This window comes from Ictidomys tridecemlineatus, chromosome 9, assembly GCF_052094955.1.
Source record: "Ictidomys tridecemlineatus isolate mIctTri1 chromosome 9, mIctTri1.hap1, whole genome shotgun sequence".
NCBI classification, from domain to species: Eukaryota; Metazoa; Chordata; class Mammalia; order Rodentia; family Sciuridae; genus Ictidomys; species Ictidomys tridecemlineatus.
Window position 1 is genome coordinate 94,943,024 of NC_135485.1, and position 23,029 is coordinate 94,966,052.

General features: G+C 35.8%; 1 protein-coding gene across 1 annotated transcript in view; it reads left to right on the top strand.

Moving 5' to 3' along the window:
* The window catches only part of Col25a1 (collagen type XXV alpha 1 chain), a 444,456-nt gene that overhangs the window by 300,095 nt on the left and 121,332 nt on the right, over positions 1–23,029 (top strand). The window contains exons 8-9 of the mRNA XM_078021824.1: positions 21,387–21,458; positions 22,146–22,253. Coding sequence (XP_077877950.1) covers positions 21,387–21,458; positions 22,146–22,253 — 180 coding nt within the window. The remainder of the gene's footprint in view (positions 1–21,386; positions 21,459–22,145; positions 22,254–23,029) is intronic.

Sequence of the window (23,029 nt, forward strand, 5' to 3'; positions counted from 1 at the left end):
TGCCTTCCTCTTTAGAATCAATGAATACACTACTCATTGTGTCCTGAATGTATTGCCTATAAAAGGGAATGAATACAACATAATGAAAGAAATAAATTGTGAGAAAATTATTTTAATGCTCCCAGTTTCAGCACAGTTGGCATGGATGCAGAAAGCTCATTATAATGTGCAAATGTTCTTTTTATATTATCCAATTAGAGTTCTCCTTTTGAGTATTCTCTTTCACCCTTTAAACCATTAATAGTTGATATTTTGAATTAAACCCAGGTACCTTTTAAAATTTCTCCTGATGTGGGTCAATTTGGAAAATAAATTATTTTTACAAGGAATGGTTGATATGTGGACAATATTTCCCTTGGAATTCAGTGTTGTAAATTATGTGTCAGGGTTACTGATTGAATGGGTATACTTATGGAATAAGAAAAAAAGAGGTATTTTGAAAGGTTAAGGAATAATGACCCTGCCTACATCGTAACACTTTAAATCTTGGTTTTCTTTAATATAAAAAATTATATAAGTGAATCTATCACTATTGAATAAATGGAGTAATCCAATAAAGTAAACTTTCATTTAAAATATTTAGAAGTAAGAGGAAACAGTTTGCAAACCCCCTGTATTAACAGGGCAACAACACATTAGTGGAATGCCTGAGCCTTTAACTGAAGATTCTGTTAATGACCACACAGATATTAAAATGAAATCTAAATCCAATCTCAGCACATCTTCTGGTGAAGAATTCTGAATAATGATGATAACCAATTTTAAATAACCATTGGACTTCCTGTCTTTTAAGCACAATAACATTCCTGTCAAATAATTATTTTGTTACATTTTACTAAGTAAAGGGAAGTTTTCCTCTGTCCACACTTTTATCCACACATCTTACTTCAACTGTAATATTCTTATTTTTACTTTTTGTGACACATACTTTACACTGTTTTAGATTAATGTGCACAATTTCACATTCTTCTTGAAATTGAGTAGAAAGATTTTAGATGAAAGAGAATATATATCTACATATATTTAATATTATTTCTATTTCTTTCACTATAAGTGGTGCCTTTTGTAATATATTAAATAAGTAATTTAAAGACTTCCTTGATAGGTAGCACATTAATGATCCTCCCTTAAATATAAAACTATACAGAGATGTTATTCACTTTGCCTTATATCTAAGCAAGCTAGTTTTTGTTTGAATTCAAATATAAGATTCTTAGATTTGTCATAACTATATAAATTAGAGCAATTATTTGCATTGATAACTGCAACTGAAGCATGTAATTAAATGTGGAGGGAATGGTAGATTTGGAATTGGTGACTTTCAATATTATATAAAAGAGTAAGCTTTTAGTCAGTATTCTAATTTGTAATTGCAATAGACAAAAATTTCAATTTAAATTGTAGTTGGAAGTGTTTATTAAAATGAGCCTATTGCAAATACATAATATAGTAATTTATAAGCAATTTAACAAAATCCAACATTATTGCACCCATTCTTTTTTCCATCAAGTGCAGAATTATATTGCAGCTGGAAATGTTTGAAATGAATTAACCAAAAGAAATCAAGAAAGTATAAAATGGCAGATTCTAGTGTTGCATTGGAATTTAGAGAAGGGGCTAGCAGGCTCTTTTTGATTCTTCCTCGTAGAAGGGCTAGAACAAGGGCTTATGCATTGACAGGTCATGTTCAGGGGGAACAGTTCCTGTAGGTCTGGATGAGATGGGTCTCTGGAAAGTCATTTAATGCCAGACAGCAGCATCCTTTCATAAGCATACCTGACTAATGTGTCCAGCAGCTCCTTGTAGCAGACACAGTCTGTAAATCACAGTTGGCAAACAGGACGGGCTTTGTAGGAAGAAAGATGTCAGTTACAAGGTCCAAATTCAAATGCAGTTATGCGGTGACTTTGGAGAGAGTAAGGAAACTTGACTTTGAAGAATGCTGGCTGATATTAAGATAAACCTTTGCTGACCACTAATGAGCTAATAGTGTTCCTTTTTCTTTTCTTCCCTGCCCCCACCCCCCTGGTTCTGGGGATTGAACCCAGGGGCACTTCACCACTGAGCCACATCCCCAGTCTTTTAATTTTTTTTTTTTTTTCAGATAGAATCTCACTAAGTTGCTTAGGGTCTCGTTAAGTTGCTGAAGCTGGCCTCAAACTTGTGATCCTCCTGCCTCTGTCTCTGAGCTACTGGGATTACAAATGTGTACCACCACACCACATCTGATGCTTTTTTATTTTTTAAGCACAGAGGATAATAGTAATAGTAATAATGCTAAAGTAACACTGTTGTTTTCACAATGCCACTACCATAAAAACTTCTAGGAGTTTTTCTCATGCTTTATTAACTTGTGAATTCAGCATGAATCTGCTGATAAAGGTGTCAGTGATGAAAAGGTGGGATTACAAACCTCCAATGCAGCATCCAGAACATCAATGACCTAAATCACTGTTTCTAGTCAACTTTAAAGCCTGAAATAATTTATAAGAATTAAGAATTAAGCCTGGCTTGATGGCACATGCCTGTAATCTCAGAAGGTCAGGAGGCTGAGGCAGGAGGATGGCAATTTAGCAAGGCCCTAAGCAACTTAGTGAGACTCTGTCTCAAGATAAAAAATTAAAAAAAAAATAGGCTGAGGATGTGGCTCAATGATTAAGCATCCCTGAGTTCAATCCCTGGTACATACATAGAAAGATAGATAGATAGATAGATAGATAGATAGATAGATAGATAGATAGATAGATAGATAAGATAGGAAAATTATGGTGGGTAGGTAAGAAGAAAGAAATTGCCACAGCAGAGTGACAATGCTGTTCTGGCTTAAAGCCCACGTTTGTGGTGTGCAATGGCGGAACTAACTGTAACCTTAGGAAGTACAAGGAAACAACAGGTGGCAATTCCTACCTCTTTCGCCATGTCTTCAAAAGAATGCGTCAGCCTGAATAGTCTGAGTTTGTTGGCAGAGGGAAGAAAGGCTTAGAGAGATACCATCCAATTTTTAATTAAGAATAATATTCAATTGTTTTCTAGTCTATTTTTACTCTTTGGGCCTTTTGTCATGCTTCCTATTTTTAGAAGTTGAGTCGACCTGTTTATCTAGACTATTTCAGTTGTGGCCCAACCTTGGAATCTCTCTCCAGAATTTTGACCTCACCATCACAAAGAGGAGACATCACTTTGAGAGATTTCCGGGATGGCCTAAAGGAAATTCTTTCACTCCATAAGATAGGACACACAGGATGAAGGCTATGCGGATGTGCATGTGCTAACCAACCAGGGAATCTTTTGAGACATGCCTTCATTCTAAGTTACATCTGCTGTGTTGTTTTGATTGTCTTCTGAGAGTTTCCCAAGTTGTTTCTCAGACTAAGAATTATCAAATGGTTGCCTTTTTTTGCAACCAATTATTTAAAATGCTGTACTATGCTTCATCTGTGTGACTAATTCTTAGACTAACTATAGATAAATTTTATATACACATTTATTTGTATATTTACCCATAATGACTCTTGCCTGTAATATCTGTGAAACAGAGTTGTCCACAAGTACAGGTTTTTTACCTGTGCAAGCTCTAAAAACAAATAAATATGAACCTATTCTTATTTATATTCTAATCCCTATTAAGAAAAGATAGGTATGTGTTCAAAGCAATCTGTACAGTTTTCTGGATAACTCAATATTATCTTTCATAAACTCCTTTTTTTAATAAACGGCTCTCTATTCGGTGTGAAATTTTAGAATTAAAGACAACATAATTCACCTTTAATAATTCAGTGCTTAATTTTTTTTTCTTGCACATTTAGCAAACAAGGAAAACTATTTGTATTGTTCCCTTCCAAAATTGCAGGGAGACAAGCTCAGTGACCATTATTTTTTTAAATGTATTTTTCTTTTTTAGTTGTAGATGGACACAATACCTTTATTTTATTTATTTTTATGTAGTGTTTAGGATAGAGCCCAGTGCCTCACACTTGCTAAGCGAGTGCTCTACTACTGAGCCACCCCAGCCCTCAGTGACCATTCTTGACTAGCACACCAAAGATCATTCTGACTCCCAGGTACAGTCCACTAACAGTTGTTTTTTGTTTTGTTTTGTTTTCATTTTAATTAGTTATATATGACAGAATACACTTTGATATATCATATATAATAGAGTATATTTTCTCATTTTTCTGGTTGTATGTAATGTAGAATCACACCGGTCATATCAGAGAAAACACTTGCCTTTTGGGTTTTTTTTGTTTTTGTGTTTTTTTGGAATTGGTTTATTTTTCCCAATGTGATATTCTACAGCTCCATCCATTTACCTGCAAATGCCATAATTTCATTCTTCTTTAAGGCTAAGTAATATTCCATTGTGTATATATACCACATATTTTTTATCCATTCATCTGTTGAAGGGCACCTAGGTTGGTTCCATAGTTTAGATATTGTGAATTGAGCTCCTATAAACATTGAAGTAAGTGGCTGCATTGCTGTAGTATGCTGATTTTAGGTCCTTTGTGTATAAACAGAAAAGTGGATAGCTGGGTCAATGGTGGTTCCATTCCAAGTTTTCTAAGGAATCTCTATCCTGCTTTCCATAGTGGCTGCACCAATTTGCACTCCCACCAGCATTGTATGAGTGTACCTTTTCCCTCACATTCTTGCCAACATTTATTGTTGTTTGTATGCTTGGTAATTGCCATTCTAACTGGGATGAGATGAAATCTTAGATAGTTTCATCATAGCCTTTGAGGGACAAGTGTTTGCCTTGACTTGAATGTTAGAGAAAAGTTGAAAACAATTCTGGAGAAGTCGGTCGCTTTTCTTAGGTATCTTATTTCCTTTTCTTCCTTAGTGGTCGAGAAAGTCTAAAAGGTCTTAGAATGCCAGTACCAAAATCCTGAGGAGCCTCTGATATATTCTTTGCAGACAACAAAAATTTTTGTCTTGTAGTTTTTTAGCCTTGATTCTACCCCATCCTCAACTCATTTTTATCCTACTGAATTGTTCTTTGAGAAGATAAGTTTTGAAAAGCTTATAAATCATTAGCATAGTTTTATCAGGTGTGTTTTGAAAACCAGAAATTATTTTGTTTTGTGAGAATGGCTGCTATCCATCATATGACAGAAAACCACTAGTTACAAGTTAACCATTTTCACTGTTTTACATTTCTGTCATACTATGTTCTCATCATTGAAATAATTTATAATCTATTTGATAATAACTAATTTTGATGAAAACAGTGGCAGATACTATTCTACCTTTTATCCATCAGTTGTTCTTTCTCTGCCAGATGAAGCTTCACCCCACAACACATGCCATTTTTATTTGGGGGCACAGATAAAAACTTTGCTTTGTGTCAACAAAGCAAAGTTGCTAAAGGTTCTTCAGTGTTAGGGAACTCTAGAATACAACGTTAGAAAGCCATTCTCTGTATATATATTTTTGCTCAGTATGAAATTACTTTTCAGTCTTGTAACCTTTTGTTTTAGTAGTCATTTACAATTATTCCATAATATTGTAAAAGGAAATGGGTTTTGAGGAGTTACAGGAAGAAAGGACTATCTGGAGATCTATTAAATACTTTGGATCTGTTCAGAAAGTTAATGGGGAGATTTACAACTTCACCCTTCATCTTATGTTTTTAGGCAGAAAAGTCAAACAGAATTGAAATGGAGACAGCTCTTCACATCACCATTACAGTGGTGACTGCTCCTGCTGTAACTCTATGCTGGTCTGTGGTATTACTTCCACTTTGGAGCCGTGTCCTTCTAATAAAAAGTGTCAGGGAAGAATGCAAAGTTTGAGTCCGGATATCTACCCAGAATTTTGTATAATGTGACCATAACTCTAGATTTTTAAAATGTGTCAAATGAAATGGCATGTGCCGACATGGTTGTAGTTTGAGAAACTGTCACAACTTATATGGGCTTTTTTTTTTTTTTTTTTCAGTGTAGAGACTAACATCCTGGATTGTACTGGGGGAAAAGAGTTCAATGTCTCTATTTTTCCTTGTTATTGGAATGTTTGCACTGTTTTGTGCAATCTTCTCTCTGTATTTTGAGTTAATAATACTCAAGGGAACAGATTAGAGGCTGCAAACTGGTAGCCTATGGACCAGGTTCCAGTAGTAGATAAATCTTATTGATTTTCCCAAATTAGTTGCAAACATTTTGATATTGGATAATTTATATTAAAATCTTAAAAATTTCTCTTGGAAAATGGGCAGATCTGGCACTCTTGGGTCCAGCTTTTTGTTATACTTTGAGTTGGCAGAAACTGAATGGAGCTCCTCTGCTATATAAGTGGGGTGCAAATTCTGCTTACGTACAGGGACACCCAGCCTGCTTTGTTTATTGACATTCAGGTGTGATCCCTGCTGGGTAATAGACTTTTTTCAATATTAAGTTTATTCTACTTCTGATATTACGATACTATGAAATTTTCCATCTTAACATGCAGTCAGGTGGGTCACAAAGCAGTTAATACTAAATCATTTATTCCCTGGGAAAATAATAATATTATGGCCTTTAACATGATTTACATACCATTTGGTTTAAAATTACATGGAATTCTTACACAGGTGACTGTCCACTGGTGCTACTGGAGAATTTGTTTTATTAGTGTACCAAGTCTGGTCAAAGGTTAAAATTAGTATTAGTTCAAACTTGGTAGTTTTATATCAATATTCCAATATAATATATATATTTTCTTTAAGAAGTTTTGTCTAAAATATAAATTATAGAACAAATTTTCAGAATCTACCTATCATATATAGAATAGACTAACAAGTAAATAATGTTTTAATGATAAGTTTTAATCCCTTGATAATATGTTTAAAATTAGAAACATCACAGACTTTGAAAGGTAACCCTAAAGAGTCACTCCTTTGAGGAAAATGCCATAAATTTAAAAATTTATGTCAGATTTTTCCCCTTTATGCTAGCTGATTACTTAAGGCAGTGCAGTTTAGATACCTGTACAGGGCACAGCTCAAGTTCATGGATATTTAAAATCATGTTATAAAGTTGTTGTGTGGCTTTCTTTAAAATCAAATGATTTCTTTTACAAATAGTAGTCAGCACGTGTTCAGAAACAATTATTTTTTAACACACTGCACGTGTTTCCTGGGTTTTTATAGGTGGATTAATGGAAACATCTTCCCTTATAAAAAATTATAAAAATTATTAAATATTATAACAAAATTGCCTTATTGAGGCATCAATAAAAAAACAAGGGCATGCATTGTTTGGAATTGTCTCCAATAGTTGTACTGACAAATCTTCAGAGGGAGAACTCATTTCAGTGCATATTGTTTGATTATTTTGTCTGAGTACTCCTTATTATAAAATTGATTTGAAGCCAGGTGCGGTGGTGCCAGCTTGTAATCCCAGCAGCTCCAGAGACTGAGGTAGGAGGGTTGCAAGTTCAAAGCCAGCTTCAGCAAAAGTGAGGTGCTAAGCAACTCAGTGAGACCCTTCTCTACATAAAATACAAAATAGGGCTGGGGATGTGGCTCAGTAGTCAGGTGCCCTTGAGTTTAATCCATGGTATTCCCTCTCAAAAAAAAAAAAAAAAAAAAAAAGAATTGAAACCTGATTTCTCTGAGTGCAACAAAGAATTTGAAAGGGTGGTCCAAAGTGTTCAAAAAAAGATGATATAAAAAACATATATAAGTTTGATTATATTTCCATTTATGCAAAAGAGTTATGTACATCTACAGATTTTTTTCCTACTGTGTTTTTAACTACCAATAATGTAGGAATTGCAAGCTAGCTTTTATTAGAATTAAAAGTCATTTGGCAATGCCATAAAGAGTTTCCAGACAAATATCATGTTCTATTTTAAGAGAGTGGCAAGGAGGAAGATAATACAGTTAGGAGAAATTCACTTTCTGCTCTATCAAACGTTCTCCCATAACTACAAAATTCTACAGCCAGACAATTACCTAAACCTCCTCAGGGGTATCCAAATTTATGGTTCCCAAATACTATTCAGGCACCTCCAATGACAAGGAGCTCACTCTCTTACAAGCAGACTTCTGATTCAAGGCAGTCCTAAATATTACAAACAATTCATTTACTGAGCAAGTATTATTGCTCCTGCCTTTGAATCAGTGTCGACTTTTCTCTATTTCCTGTATGTTTAGTTTTAGTCCTGTATTCTGAACTAATTACTCTTCCATAGGACAATCCTTAAGTGAGTTTATAAAAATCCTGCAGCCCAAGGTTAGAATGAGCTCCAAGGTCCTGCTTGTCCAAACTCTTGTTGGCTATATCCCTCAACAACAGGTGACCTAGTGAAACTGAATACACTTCCGGTGGTAGAGGTTATGCACTGTGCTTTCTACTCAGTGTTAACTCTATTTAAAGTACTTCTCATGCCAGGTGTGATGGTGCATGCCTGTTACCCCAGTGACTTAGGAGGCAGAGGCAGGAGGATTACAAGTTCCAGGTCAGCCTGGCCAAATTAGTGAAAACCTGTCTCAAAAAATAAAAAGGTCTGGAGAGGTAGCTCAGTAGAAGAGCACTCTAGATTCAATCCCCAGTACATACTTACCTACAAAAATAAAGAAAGAAATACCTCTTCTATCCCAATTCCTCTTCTCCTGATCTAACCACATCTCCTTTATGTATTAGTCATGTGCCAGTTTTGTTACTGCTTGTTCTCTGAACATGTTCCTGTTTGTGTCTTCGTGAAAGAGTAAATAAATGCCCAGAAATGAAGCCCATAATCCAGGTATGGTCCAGCCCAAGTAAAGTGAAATAGAAGAAACTGTTAAGTTTATGTTAATACAGCCTGGAATTAGATTAGCTTTGGACTACATTGGCATGTATAGCATATAGTAATATATAGGTTTATTATCACCTTAAATTCTAAAGGCTTTTACTATTATGAATGCCCAGCTCCTTGATTGTGCATTTATGTGGTGTCACTTGTTTATTGAATCCACATTCTTTTCCTTACTTCTTTCTATCCCCACAGTATTATAATATATTCATCATTTCATTCTGCTGACGTTCCTCTCTTTACTGATCCTGTAGTCCAACAAGTATCATTTTCCTTCTTTCCCCCCATTTTCTTGAGTTCTGAGATAGAGAAACAGATATACAAGTATAGACAAAAATTATTCCCAGATCACAAGTCTGAGAATCTGATTGGTTGATACAAATGTTGAATGGATCAGGACCAAGGGCATGAATTATGTGATCAGTTAAGCCCTATTTTCTAGGTAGATTGTGCAGCCGGTTATAAATTCACTGATTTTAACAGATTTTAGTTCAGGTTTCTCAGGTTAGTATCCAAAGGCAGGCAGTACAAGAAACTGAGAGACCTTTTGCTGTAATTCAGTTACGTATGTACCTCCATCTACTAGTTACCCTTTTAAAAAGGGAAATAAATAAAACATTTTAAAACTGTACTGCTTCTGTAAATGTTCACCAACATTCCTTTTATTCACCTGTTTTTATAGCCTTGATTTACATCAACACAAATTTTACCAATCTTTCTATTTCTTGTTCTGTTTCTTCTTCCACTTTCCACAAAAGTAGAAACTGTACAACTGGATCATGTTTTGAGGGGAAAAATGCTCGTTATTTTGAAAGTAATTTCCTCAAGCCAAGACATATTTAGATCCCCAAGGTTTTTGCTTTTATAGTTTCTTTATTTTTCTTGGTATTGAATAGTTCTGATATTTATGGCAATTTTTAATGCAAATAGCTATTTTCTGTTTGACAGAGAAATAGAAAAGAAAATGAAATTGGTTCCTATTGCTTTCTTCTTTCAACTCATAACTTTTTACTGTAGGCCTATTTCTTCATCTTTGTGCTCTTTCTGATTCTATCTGAAAAAAAAAAAAAATACTCTTCCTGATTCTCTTAGAATTTCACCTCATGCCCTGAGGGCTCTACGAAGTCCTGACACGGATCATGGTGTGCCATCCCCTCTGCTGCATTAATCCTTCATTTGACTTTCACTTCCTCTTTCTTCCTCTCCTTTTATCCAGTTAGACAGTCATAATGAAGGAAACCCTACAAAGAATAAGAGAGTAGAAGGAAGTCCACTCTACTTCTTAATTATTAAGAGCTTATAATCCACAAATTGGATAATGATACTTTGTACAAAAATTGATTCAGGCATGTCCTTTGCAATATTTTTTTTTCTCAATCATGTTTGTTTTATGTCACTTTTCAACTTTCCTGGTGTTTCACAATTTCAAGAAATAGGACAATTGTACAATTGATGTTAATGAATCTTCACCTCATCTGGATGTAATATTATGGAGCTTTGTCCCATCGCCGTGAAATGATAAATTACTCTTCCTCTCTTTTCGTTTCATTATTGTTAAGAGCCCATGTCAACCAAGGAGAATGGTTGACAGTGCCTTATGTAAAAATAAGCAATGCAGTTTCAGTAATGACATGACAGGCCTCCATCTTGTAATTTTTTTAGCCACATATGGGAATCATAAAAGTTGTAGCTGATGAGGTGATAGAACTGGTACCTTATCTAAGCATCCCAGATGCCACCTGGTTTTTAACACATAAACTTTGTTCCTTATGGATACTGAAATTGGAGACCCCAGTCGAGAAAAAAGGATCTATGAGGCACATCTGTATTTTGTAAATTGGGCTATTACTTTTATATCTTTTAAGACATCAGAGAAAGTTTTTTCCTTGGTTTTGATTATGTATGTATTCAAACATAGAACACTGTCAGTCTTCTATTTGTTGTCAAATAAAGAAAATACATACATCATTTAACATTTACTAAATTGGAAGATCATGTTATGCTTTGAATTAGTTCATGAAATCATGGGAAGGAAAAAAATCTAGCTTCTGTTGTATATGGATGAATTCCTTTGACAAATGGAATATTAAGTACCTTTAAATTGGGAATTGATCCCATTAAAAATTGCATATAAAGCTTATTTTGAGACCTCAATTTCAGTTGCTTTGGAAAACAATGAAATCTTTATTTTTGACTTTTTGACTGGCCTGTGATCACGTAAGTATTTGAAATCTGAAAGTATAAAAAGAAATTTGAGGGATAAAATATCAAATATCATCACCAGTATTATTTCAAGTAAACCATATGTGCAAACATACATATCACTTTTAGAAATTAAATATAATAAACATTCTAGTACGTGATATACAGCTTAATATAAAAAGGTTCTGCATTTCCTCATCAACCACAACTAGGAAATTAAAACCAAAAAAAGTAGGATTTCATATTACAATTTCTAATATCCATATAATTATAAACTTTAGATTTAGTTTCCCAGAAGTCAGGAAATTCTTTTGCGAGATTCCCGGAGAAACCCTAATTCTCATGTAGATTACACAGCCCTTTTCATTGAGAGCTCAAATCATGGGCCTCCTTCCCTAAGGATGCATCACTGTGGAATCCAATTCTCCCTTTTAAAAAGGAATTACACCTTGTTCTGTGCTTCTTGTAGAGATACTATATAGCAATCATATTTTGAAACTTTTATGACTTTACAGTGCTCTGAATTATAGCCTGAGATTGATACGGTGAGAACTTGTAGGCTTTTCTTCAATGCTAAGGCACCAAAATAAAATACCCGTCAGTGGGGTAAGCATTTCCGTTATGTGACACAGCCCTTCTACAGTAGTTCTGATTCTAACTCAACATTCAAAAGTATCATATCACTGATCTTTAACTGGTGGTCTTTGCCCAAATCTTACCCTCATGTACATTTTCGTTTGGATTGTGAAATGCATTAAACTAAACTGGAATTGGTAACTTGGATTTCTGGTTTCTCCTGAAGCAAGGGCAGACTTAGAAGCATTAGGTCTGCTTTCTCCTGTGGCAAAAATCAGTTGAGTGGTGATGGTTTCCTGGTAGCCCCAATTGTACTCTCTTCTTCAGCCAAGTCCCCCACTTCCTTTGTGTTAAACCTGCTTCTTTATGTCATCTGCTTCATCTTTATTGTTGTTTTGTGTTTACTCCGTGTATACGAGAGATATCAAATCTAATTAATTACAGGGTTACTTAACCAATCACATGTTCTAACTCAGTCTGTAAATGGAAACATGAAAATTTCAAGAGTATCTTCAAGCTGCAGCCTCTATTTTAGTTTTTGTAATTTAATCCTGGGAAACACTAAAAATTGGAATGTAGGCTAAAGGGGAATTTTACAGAACAGAACCAGACTGGCCAGATTGGCAAGTGAAGAAAGTACCTGGAATAGTACCACCATGAGTAACAGTACTCTGGTGACTCTACTAAGTACTCCATTATCTTTGTTGCTAAGATCACTTTTGGAAAGTTCTGGTATCCCAAGGGGTATCAGGCATTTACTGTGGGCTGAATTTTATTTACGGGGAGTGGTAAACTTCACAGGTTGAATAAGAAGTACAAAGATAGCTGTCTGCCCAGTGTAGCTAAGGCCCATGGGACTCTCAACAGCTTTTTTATGAAGTGGCTGCCAGGCATATGTCTGCTCTGTTGGAACAAGAAAAGAGGCTACCATACACAGTGCATGCCCAAGGAATTTTAGAGTCAACTCAATCTAATCACATATACAAAAGAAGTTTAGCCAATACTCATTAAGTCAGAACACTAAATTGAGTTTCTAGGGAAGGTTAGACACATTGGATTTTTCTCTCAGCATGAAAAATGCTAAAAAAATTGAACTTTTCTCACAGGCCACTGGACAAATACCTATTTTCCCTTCAGCATCAGGTGCCCCGTCAGCTAATGAATCCCCTATTTGCTTGACCCTCTTCTTTCGTGAACCATGCTGTGCCTCCTCTGCCAGATGTAAACTCTTTTTTTTTCAGAGAATGGATAGGGCACATTCAAGCTGAGATGAATCTTTGGCTTGGCAACCACAGCTGCAGAACTCTCTAGATTTAATAGAAATGTGGGTAAGTCAGGTACAATGTTGCTCACTATAATCCCAGCTACTCGTGAGGCTGAGTCAGGATTGCAAGTTTAAACCCAGCTTGGGCAATTTAGGGAGACCCTGTCTCAAAAAATACATAAATAAGTAAAGACTACATCAAGACCCCTGGATTCATCCCCAGATACTACAAAAGAAAAGAATAAAGTGTGAGTGCAAAATATTATTGTTTTGTTCACTACTGTGATTTTCTACTACCTTATAAGGAGGATTTCTTGAGAATTAAAAATTATTAGTAGGAGGTCTACAATTCATCAATTTGCATTTCAAATGCATATTGAATGAAATTCAGATACAGCTGAGTTAGAGCTTAGTTTTACACTTTTTTAAAGGATATTTAAACAAATTATTATGCAGTATTTGGTAACCAAGTTGATTTTCTAAAAAGACTTTAAGAGAATTTTTTATTAATAAAAGATCAAAATTTTTACATTTTTCTTTTTCATTTACTTGCAATACCTATGAGTTTAGTTTTTCATGAAATATGTGAGTTGTTTTCATGAAAGCAAGTAATTAAAGATATATACCAGATGTAAAAGATATATACCAGATAATAATTGATCAGGCTAGTTTTAATTCATACATAAACATTTAAAAAATTTTTTTAATTGCTACAAACTTGCACAAATTATATAATTCATATCATCTATTTAGGCTGTGCATTTCCCAGATTAGCCTAAATAGTCTGGGGAATTTTATAGTCAAATTTATCGTTTGAAATCAAATTCATTGCCTTAAGTGTAAAGTGTCCTACTTTTGTATAATTGTTCATTCTGGTAAATGGATTTGTCATGAATTTTGGACTAGACTCACCGTCCCTTCTTGAAACCCTCAGCATAAGATGTGCTTCAGAACTTCAGGGATTAGGGAGTGTCTGTGGCTCATGTGCTACATATTGTCTGACACCCTTAGAAAGGCCTGAGATACCCCATAATCAAAACATCAAATTCTGCAGTGCAACATATGCATAGTTACACTAAGAAAGATTATTAGGAACCATAAATAGCCTCACATCTGTTCAACTAAGTGTTTGGCATCACACAAGTTTGCTGAAACTTTAGAAAAAAACTTTAAACTTGTGAAAAAATATGTTATCTCCTGGGACTTTGGATTTTGGGAATCATGGACATATCTTGGTTTTAATCTGTTCTTCCTAACTTTGCCAGGGTTGTTTTCTTTAAACCCACATATAGTATGGTATCTTCACTGGGAAAAAAAAAAAAAATCTTGTAGTCGCCCCCTTTAAACATTTTTTTAAGACTTCCAACACCTATATAGTATCAACTTTTCCATGCTTTTCTGTAAGAAATGTATGCTTTAGTCCCAACCAAATTCACCTTCCTGGCATTCATATATGCCTTCACCTCTTTGTTCATACTGGGATGGCTTCTTCCAGTGGACCCTAGTCTGCACTCCATATACCAACTTATGTATCCTTCCTCACCTACCTCAAATTCCATCTTTAGGGCGCCTTACTCCTTCCCCAGACAGAATGTGCTTAGGTACCACCTGTCCCTCTAAGTAGACTGTGAGTTTAGTATATTTTTCATTTGAATTAATGTTTATATGATACTTTTCCCTTTTACACTAGACTAACTCCTACAGTTTTTTGTTTGTTTGTTTGCTGTACTCGTTAAAGGGTCTTGCATTCAGGAGGTGTTGGTACATGAAAGGGAGTCTTTTGCAAGGCTGCCTGTGGTCCTGTCCACTTGGAAGTTTCTGGAAGTGCTGCTGCATAGCCGGGCATGGGTCTCCTTTACTCTTGGGGATCACAGATGATCTCCTATTCCAGTTTAGACTATCTTTCTAGATATTTTTGATTCCTAGAAATGTTAGTAGAGAAGATTTATTTTCTAATCTGTTTCCTCATGCCTCACCTGAAGCAGTAAGTGGAGGGCAACTAAGAGCTTGATCGATGGAGGTGGGGGGTAAAGGAAATAGAAAATGCAAGAGGAAAAGAATCATGAAAAATAACCATATGGAAAGAAATCCCGGGCACATCTGAAATTGCTTGTTCAATGTCTACCTCTTTGGGTTGTGCTCTAAGCCCCATGATACCTGGATAAACCTATCTTTTTCACCTCTCAATGTTCAAAACATTCCCTTACTTATAGTAGGATATTACTAAACTTTTCTTGATTAAGTGAATGAGTGGGAATGAAGTTCAGAGACCAAACTCTGGAGCAATGGCTAGTATGTGCGTCTTGCTCCAGATACTTAGAGTTAGGCAGACAAAACTCTCAACCTCTTTCTACCTCAAATTCCTCATGTGTCAAAAGGTCAATGTGATGAGTAGAAGAATTAGTATTTATAAAGCTCTCCAAATCTTACCTGGCATAAGTATCATATGCATGCTAGCCACAGTTATTATCATCATCCTCATCATTATTGTTATTATTTGTAAATTTATTATTATTTTGAAATCCTAAGATAGAACTATTCTCTGGAAGTGCATTTAGAAAGACTACCTCTGATCCAATAATAACAAAGTTTATATTAATAAAATTTGTAGAAATTTTATTTTCTCTTTTCATGGAGTTCATCTTTTATTGGTCTTTCTTAGCTGTATGTCATTAGAGACTCCTTTTCAACAACCTTGGAATCCCTTAAAAGGTCATATATACATAAAGCCTTTTAACCTGCAAGTATAGTTTGGGCCATTTTTTTCACTTTGCATTTGCATTTGGAATTTATCTGCCACACTTGTGATTGTGTGCCAGTATTTTGTAGTTTGTCTTTACTTACTTAACATTTTAGTAGGTATAGCATTTACTAACATTTGTCAATATAGAGATTGCATTGTTCTTTCTCTTTTAAATACTTTGTGAAATTGAGATTTATCAAAAAGGTAATTACTGAAATGACTAGGATTAACATTTATGATTGAACATAATAGAATGGGACTTAGAGTATCAATAAAGAAAACTAATTTTGTGAACAAGATGAAATTTTATATTCAATAGTAGAAGCCTAACTCTTTCCAAAATTAATACTTCCATAAGTCAGTCTTTGTCACTGATAAGCTGATTTTCATAGTCTCCAATTCTCATGTTATTTGGTTGTTCATAGGATTCTTTTGGCCACTTAGCTTTGTATAGTTGATTTTTCTTTTCAGACAGAGAGATGATACCATTTATTGCAATGTGGAATGATTTAGCAGCAAATTTCTTTCTCCTAATGTCGTCTTTCTTTATTTAGTCTCCTAACAGTTCCTGCTGTTAAAGTTATTCTTTTACCTAAAAAATTTTTGCATTCTATTATAATATTTCCCCATCTGGTCTCTCTTAGCTAGAAATCATTTTATCAGTTTCTAGGAATATTTATCTTTATTTATGCTGCACACATGCCCACTTAATGGTTATGTTGTAATGCATGATATATTTTCAGCAAACAGGGTCATGATAGTGTACGTTATGGAGAAATTCAGAGATTTCCACTTCTCAATATAACAGATAACACATATTGTTTTATTCTAATATGAGTTGCTGTTGAGTTTTGTTGGCCTTTGTAATTAAATTCTTCTCTATACCCCTGCAATCTCAGGTGCACTCCCTTATACTTATCAAAGAGTATTCATGTCGATGACATTGGCCATCCATAGCCTAGTCCCACTATTGGATATTTATATGCATGTATACAACATAATTAATTATGTACTAAACAAGCATGTATGTCTCTCATTTTCAGTTATTTGCCTATCTAGAATTTTTGTGAAGGGAGTTAACCTTTCTCCTGCTTCCGTAACAACCCACCTACTTCCTATGGATTCTCTTTGTAGTTGCCTCTTTCTCTACTCATGCCATAAATCCGAGTCTTTCTGAGAAGTCTGTCTTAGGTCTGTTCTCTTTGCAGCCCCCTTAGATGACTTCATATGGCAGTTTGACTCCTGATTCTCAACTCTCTTCTTTTATGTGCAAATCCAACTGTCACCCTTGACTGGCCTTGGCTCAAATTCAGCAGATTTCCTAACTGAATACATCGCCTGTCTCAAAAACCCACTCTGTTTTAGAATTTTCTCTACCACCTTTCTTGCTCAGACTAGAGACCTAGGACCATTTTGAGAGACCTGCTCTCAAAATTCTCCCATATATTTTTTAAAAAGTTACAATTCCTGCAGATTCTGTTTCTTTAATAACTATTGATTCATCCCTCCTCTAGTTCTGGGATACAGTTACCACTACTATTGGAGCATCTTCCTGAAGTCTGTCTTCAGTTTTACTTTCGCTTTACCAACCTCCAGCAGCTCATTCACCTGGCTTAGGAAGTCCCCTATGGCTCCCCAGAGGGGCACTTTTTGTTTTCTTTGTAACTACCCCATTTCATCAAGCACAGTCATCACAATACTTACCATCCAATGTGGATTCTGCTTGTTTAGTTCCTCCCTAGCTGTTAACTGTGAGCTTGAGATCCTGCTTGCATTTCAATCCCTAACGCCTCGCATAGTGAATGCTGCACAGAAGGCACTCTGCAAATACTTCTTCAATATTGTTGAGTGTTAGTCAATTTGTAAGCTTTCTAACATTTAAACTCTAAAACAAGTAGAAAGAAATTATCATAAACACATAAATTGCGCAAAGACAAAATCTGGAATTAGAAGTCTGGGATTACATTTCTGGCGCTATCGTTGCCTTGTGGAATACTTTTGACAGAACACAAAATTTTCTCACCATCATGCAATCATATAACACTCATCATTACTGAGTATACCATAAAAGTGACAATCACATCTTGAATTTAAGACCTCCAAATAGTTAGAAGCATTTCTTATAGATGATTTATTTGTTCAACCTCTCTTTGGGGTACACATTCCTCTTTCCTTTTAGAGGGTAATGAAGGGGGACAAAGCCCCTCCTGTGTTGGTGACAAAATATTGGTCCAGAGATGGTTACTGCTACACAGAATGTCATGAAGATTCATGAACGTGTCTTGAATTTTTATGTTCCCATTAGAGAATATGAGTTGTATAAGGTATTATGTATTATGCTCTTGTACATCTAGTTTCTTAAAAATTCAAAATATTTTGGGGATGAAAATATGTACAAATTATTTCAGTATTTCAGCTTATTCCTGGATGCTTCATGTTTTTCTGGAGACATGTTTTTTTTCCCCCCACACCCACTCAAGCCATCTGTGTACCAGGCAAGCTTTCTGAGATGTAAAACCAAGTGAAATATGTCCGTTCCATTTATTTAGAAAAGACTATGACTAATGATACTGTGGGAAAAAAATGGCATAGTTAATGAAAAGTGTATTTCCTGTATGAATAGCTAGGAAGCCTGGCAGTTATGACCACAAGGTAAGTAGGTCCTCAAGATTTAGCACCAGAGCTTTTCAAACCAGTGCCTGCAGGAAGCAGAGAATTGGTGTCTACCCAGCATCTAGAGATAACTTCTTTGAAATGGAATTTATCACCACCATTAAATGGTAAAAATACTTTAAAATTCACACAGTATTGCATTATTCCCCCCAGAATATACTATTGTTTGTTTCACATTAAAAAGATGTTTAAATAATCACCATTAATTAAAAATGACTTTCTAGAAAATATAGCATATTTATTCTTGTCTTTAAACACCAGGGCACTGGCTCACCTGGAGGGTTACTTTTATCATGTTTGAAAAGCCCAGGGTCTTAGAATATTGCATCCCAGAATAAGGTTTTTATGTTGGAATTTAAGAAACTCTTCTTATGCCCTCTTTTTACTTTGCTACCTAATTGGTAACATGTTCACAGTTAAGATGATTGGGGAATAGAAGATCAGCTTCCTCAACTAGACATTTCCTGTTAGAGGAAAAGGAGCTATCTGAAGTGAGAATTACCTGTCCCCTTTTCTCTTTAGATCTCCAAAACTAGAACTCAAACCAAGAAGTTCTAAAACTTAGTAATCTTTTGTTGAGCATTTTGAAAATATGATCACACAGAAAGCTGGTCATGCTCAAATATAAGTACAAGAGGTGACTTATTTATACATTCAAATTTCAAAACATTTTTAAGGCCTGCCATGTGTGCTGTTAAAAGGTTTTTAATTTAAAATTATTCTGTTAGATAATCCTGTTTCAAGTGACATTATGATTTATCACCACTAATCAAGATTCTGATCCCTCATAGACTTCTTGTTTGTATCTGTTTTTGTTCTTTGTTACATAAATATGAGGTTTATATATAAAATTTTGACTGTGTAATATTGGGCTAATGAGTCACAGATGGAAAGATGCTGGCACATTACCATCTAATAACATTTTAAACTCGTATTCCATAGTAAAACAAAAGCAAATTGTACACATCTGTTTTCCAACTTGTAGCATTTCTGAGTTTGTGCAGAGACTATGTTTAAAGGACTTTTACTTGGAGAGAAGAAAAAGAGGACACAGGTCATCTCAAAACTACCCAGCCACTTAATAGCCTTATCAGGATGGATTTGGCAACAGGGATGAGGTTTCCTCTGCTTTGCTTCCTGAGAAGTCATAGTGCTAAAGAATGAGAACCAAAGATATTAGGGCTGAAGAAATGTCTTCATACTACAAACCTGATTTTATGGGGTCTCTTAAAAAGAAAAACATATCCCTAACATGGGCAAAATAGGAAAATGTCCATAAAAGTAATCAAATTATAAACCCAGAAACTTTCTGGTTGTTCCTAAAAGTATCTTCAAACTAGAATTGGGTGGGAAGAAGGAAAGCTCACTTGAGGCCATGTGTCACTGTGGTGCTTGTTGATTTGTATGGTAAACATGTTCTGTTGTTTTTTATATTTTTAAATTGGAATAAAAGACTCCAGTTTCGCATGTTGTCAGAAAAGAAATGGAGCAAAGGCAAAATTTCTCTCTTCAACCTAACCAACGGATAATGCCTTTGTGGAAGAATTAGTACATGTTATTGAAGTCCATGTCTCTGAAAAACATCTCTCCCTCATTCTCCTTGGTGAAGGAATTTCAAGCCACTTTTCTGCTTTAAGGGGTTGTGTGAACTGTCAAGTTCTTTTGGAAAAGTTACGTGACAGAAGTGATTACTGCAGAGTGTGACCATAAATCCCCCTGACATGAAATGCACATGTTATAAGAGACAGATTTCCATCTCCCACCTCTGCGGAAATTCCTAAAACGGGAGACCTGAGATTCATCATATGATTGGAGAGAGAAACGTTGATATGTGGGTGGCAAGACTGTATTTTATGCGATGCACTATGTTTATTCTTAGGAATACCCCTGTTCTGACAGCAAAATTCTGTTCACTGTTCTTGTCCAAAAAAAGAATTAATACATGTATTGTATGTCTGAAGTTGTAAACAGAGTATCAATAGAGGAGATTTACAGTGTTGTTTTCATAACAGTGTCTATAGTTATTTCCATTTTGTACTAACATTTCATGAGGAAGATTCCAGAAATGTTAAGAACAGGAAACTACACAGGCATAGGTACAGATCCCATTGTGCCTGCCCCAAGAGGCCCTTAGGGTTCTCAGTCCCACACACCATGCTTTAAGGAATGGCTGGTCACTTGGGAACTGATGTGTCTAATTCTGTTGATGGTGTTCGTAAGACCTGAGCCAGGGAGTTAGTTAGACATTAGGTACGTGCTTGTTTTGTTTGTCCACTAGTGAAATGTCTGTGTGACGTACTGTGTCGTGTTGTTTTGGTGCTGTGCTGTGTCCATAGGGCCCGCCAGGCTTCCCCACAGTTGCTGCCCTGCACAGTAATCAGATCCTCACCGTCAAGGTTTGTGGTTGATACTTATGTCTGCTCAGAACCGCAATCAGCATAAGAGTCAGCAAGAGCCATTTGATTGGCCTGCCCAGCCCAGGTGCTCCCTCTCATCCTAACTGCAAGTGACTAGTGTTGGGCATCTGGAAGGTCACCTGCCTCAGTGAGGTCAGGTGTATATTAAGGGGCTGTATCCTGAGCAAACTCAGAGAAGGATGTTTTATCAAACAGATCAGTGTAGAGAGGTGGGCATCGTGAGCTAGGACCATGCCACACCTGCCTGGTTTGAGTTGCATGTATCCTAATGCTCTATGATATTTCCCAGCTACTTAAGTAATTCTAAGTACTTTAGACTTTGGGCATCAAAGAAATGGCTATCAGGTTCATGCTGCCTTATGCTGGTTGACAAGTCTGATGAAAATGGAACTGGTGCTTCATCTGTAGACTTTCTGCTCAGAATGCATCTCTCCCCCCAATCCAGCTCCCCTCCATCTCGGAATGGGCTACACTAAAAAAGACCCAACATTAATACAAAAAGGATTCACTTTTAACTAAAAATATGGCCTCACCATTCCCACTTCAGGGTTATATGTTTTTTTAAGATGAGCCAGAAGGTCTGGTGGCAGACACAAGTGCCAGTTCTGTTTTGTTCCATGGTCATTAAATATCTAATGTGTATATCTTTATTTCTTTCTTGGGGCCTTCTGATGCCTATTCTTCAACTCTCTCATCTCTGAACTTCAACCTTTGACCTCACCTGACTGATCAGATGGTGTTTCCTAAAATCAATCATGGGTTTCTCTCTGCTGATCAGCAGCTCATTAAACGCCGCCTGATTAAGGTAGTGCTGCTTCTCGCTGGAGTCTCATTTCTTCTTTACATTCATATATTGCTCTGTGTTTTGCTTTACCATTTATCTCTTGTGGGTGGGGCATGATTGGAGGGTGGCCTTTATCCTAGAACAAAATTATGTTTAGTGAGCTCTATTTGAATTGTATATACAAGTACCAAAATAAAAAGACATAGCCTGCCTAATTTTTGATTAATTAAAAAAAAAAAACTTAAATTGTAACCAGTAAGAGATGCAGTTTCTAAAGTTCTCTACCTTTGGTAATTTATAAAGTCTTACATAGTATACAAGAACCTCATATGCTTAATTTTGTAGATTATGAAAAAATATTTGTCAAACTATTAATGAAGCCATGTATAGTGAATATAACTGATATAGCATTGCCATAGACAGAGTTATATAAGCTCTGAATATAGTGATTGCATATGTACTCTTAGAGCTGTGCTGCTGGTTTCTGAGCTACTTTGATTTTAATGTTATCTACTCAGCTCTTCCAGTGTGAATATTTATTTGCTCCCTGCTGGCAGGTAAATTGCCTACAGGCTTCGTGTTTCTGGTTCTTTTCATTGTGTAAATGTGGATGATACAAATTGTTGAAAAGTGTACAAAGTGTTGAAAAGAAGACTTGGGTGTTCAAATTTGATGGTTATTGTTGGTCTGTTCCCTTCTCCTTTCCAGGGTGACCAAGGTCAGGCAGGGCCTCCAGGACCCCCAGGCCCTCCAGGCCCACGAGGGCCACCTGGGGACACAGGGAAAGATGGCCCCCGTGGAATGCCAGGAGTACCTGTGAGTTGCCTTCTGGATCGGTGTTCTCACAGGTTTTGTTTTGTGTTAAGGGCTGAGAACTACGAAGGAGCAGGGTGGGGCTATGGGACCAGGGAGTGAAGTGTGTGGATGGGTTTGAGGAAAGTGGGTTTGAAGGGCCCTCCCAGCAACAGTCCACTTCACTACCCAATCCACCTGGAATCCGTGTACACCACAGAGACTTGGAGACAGCAGCTAAACTGGTTTTCAGGTAAGCCTCAAGATGTTCATGACCGGAGATGCCCCATCTTACAAGTGTCCTGCCTACCATAGGGTACGTCAACCCATGCCTTGGCTTAGGCGGGAGCTTAGTTGAAAAAATGTAAGTGCTGGATTAATAACATTTCCCAAAAGGCTCAATTGCATACACAATAAAGTCCCATACAATGTATGGAAAATAAAGGATGTAAATTAATACTTAATCTCTTATAAATAACTTGATCAAAAAATAATGCCAAAAAGAATAGCACAATTTATGGTTCAAACATCAATGTTTAATGATCTTAATACCCCAGTTCTCCTTTGTATGTAAAGTTTATTAATAGAAATCATTTAAAAGTGATTTCAATACTTAGTAAGATTAAGCAAGTTTCAATAATGTCAAAGTACAGGCTAGATCAATGATATGGTTTGATAGAGGCAACCCAGCCATGTAAGGAAATATATGGAAAACATTAAAAATGTGAAATTAATATTATGGCTTTAGGACTAGAAATTAACATTTATTGCCAAATTAAATTTTATTTAATGTATTGCTT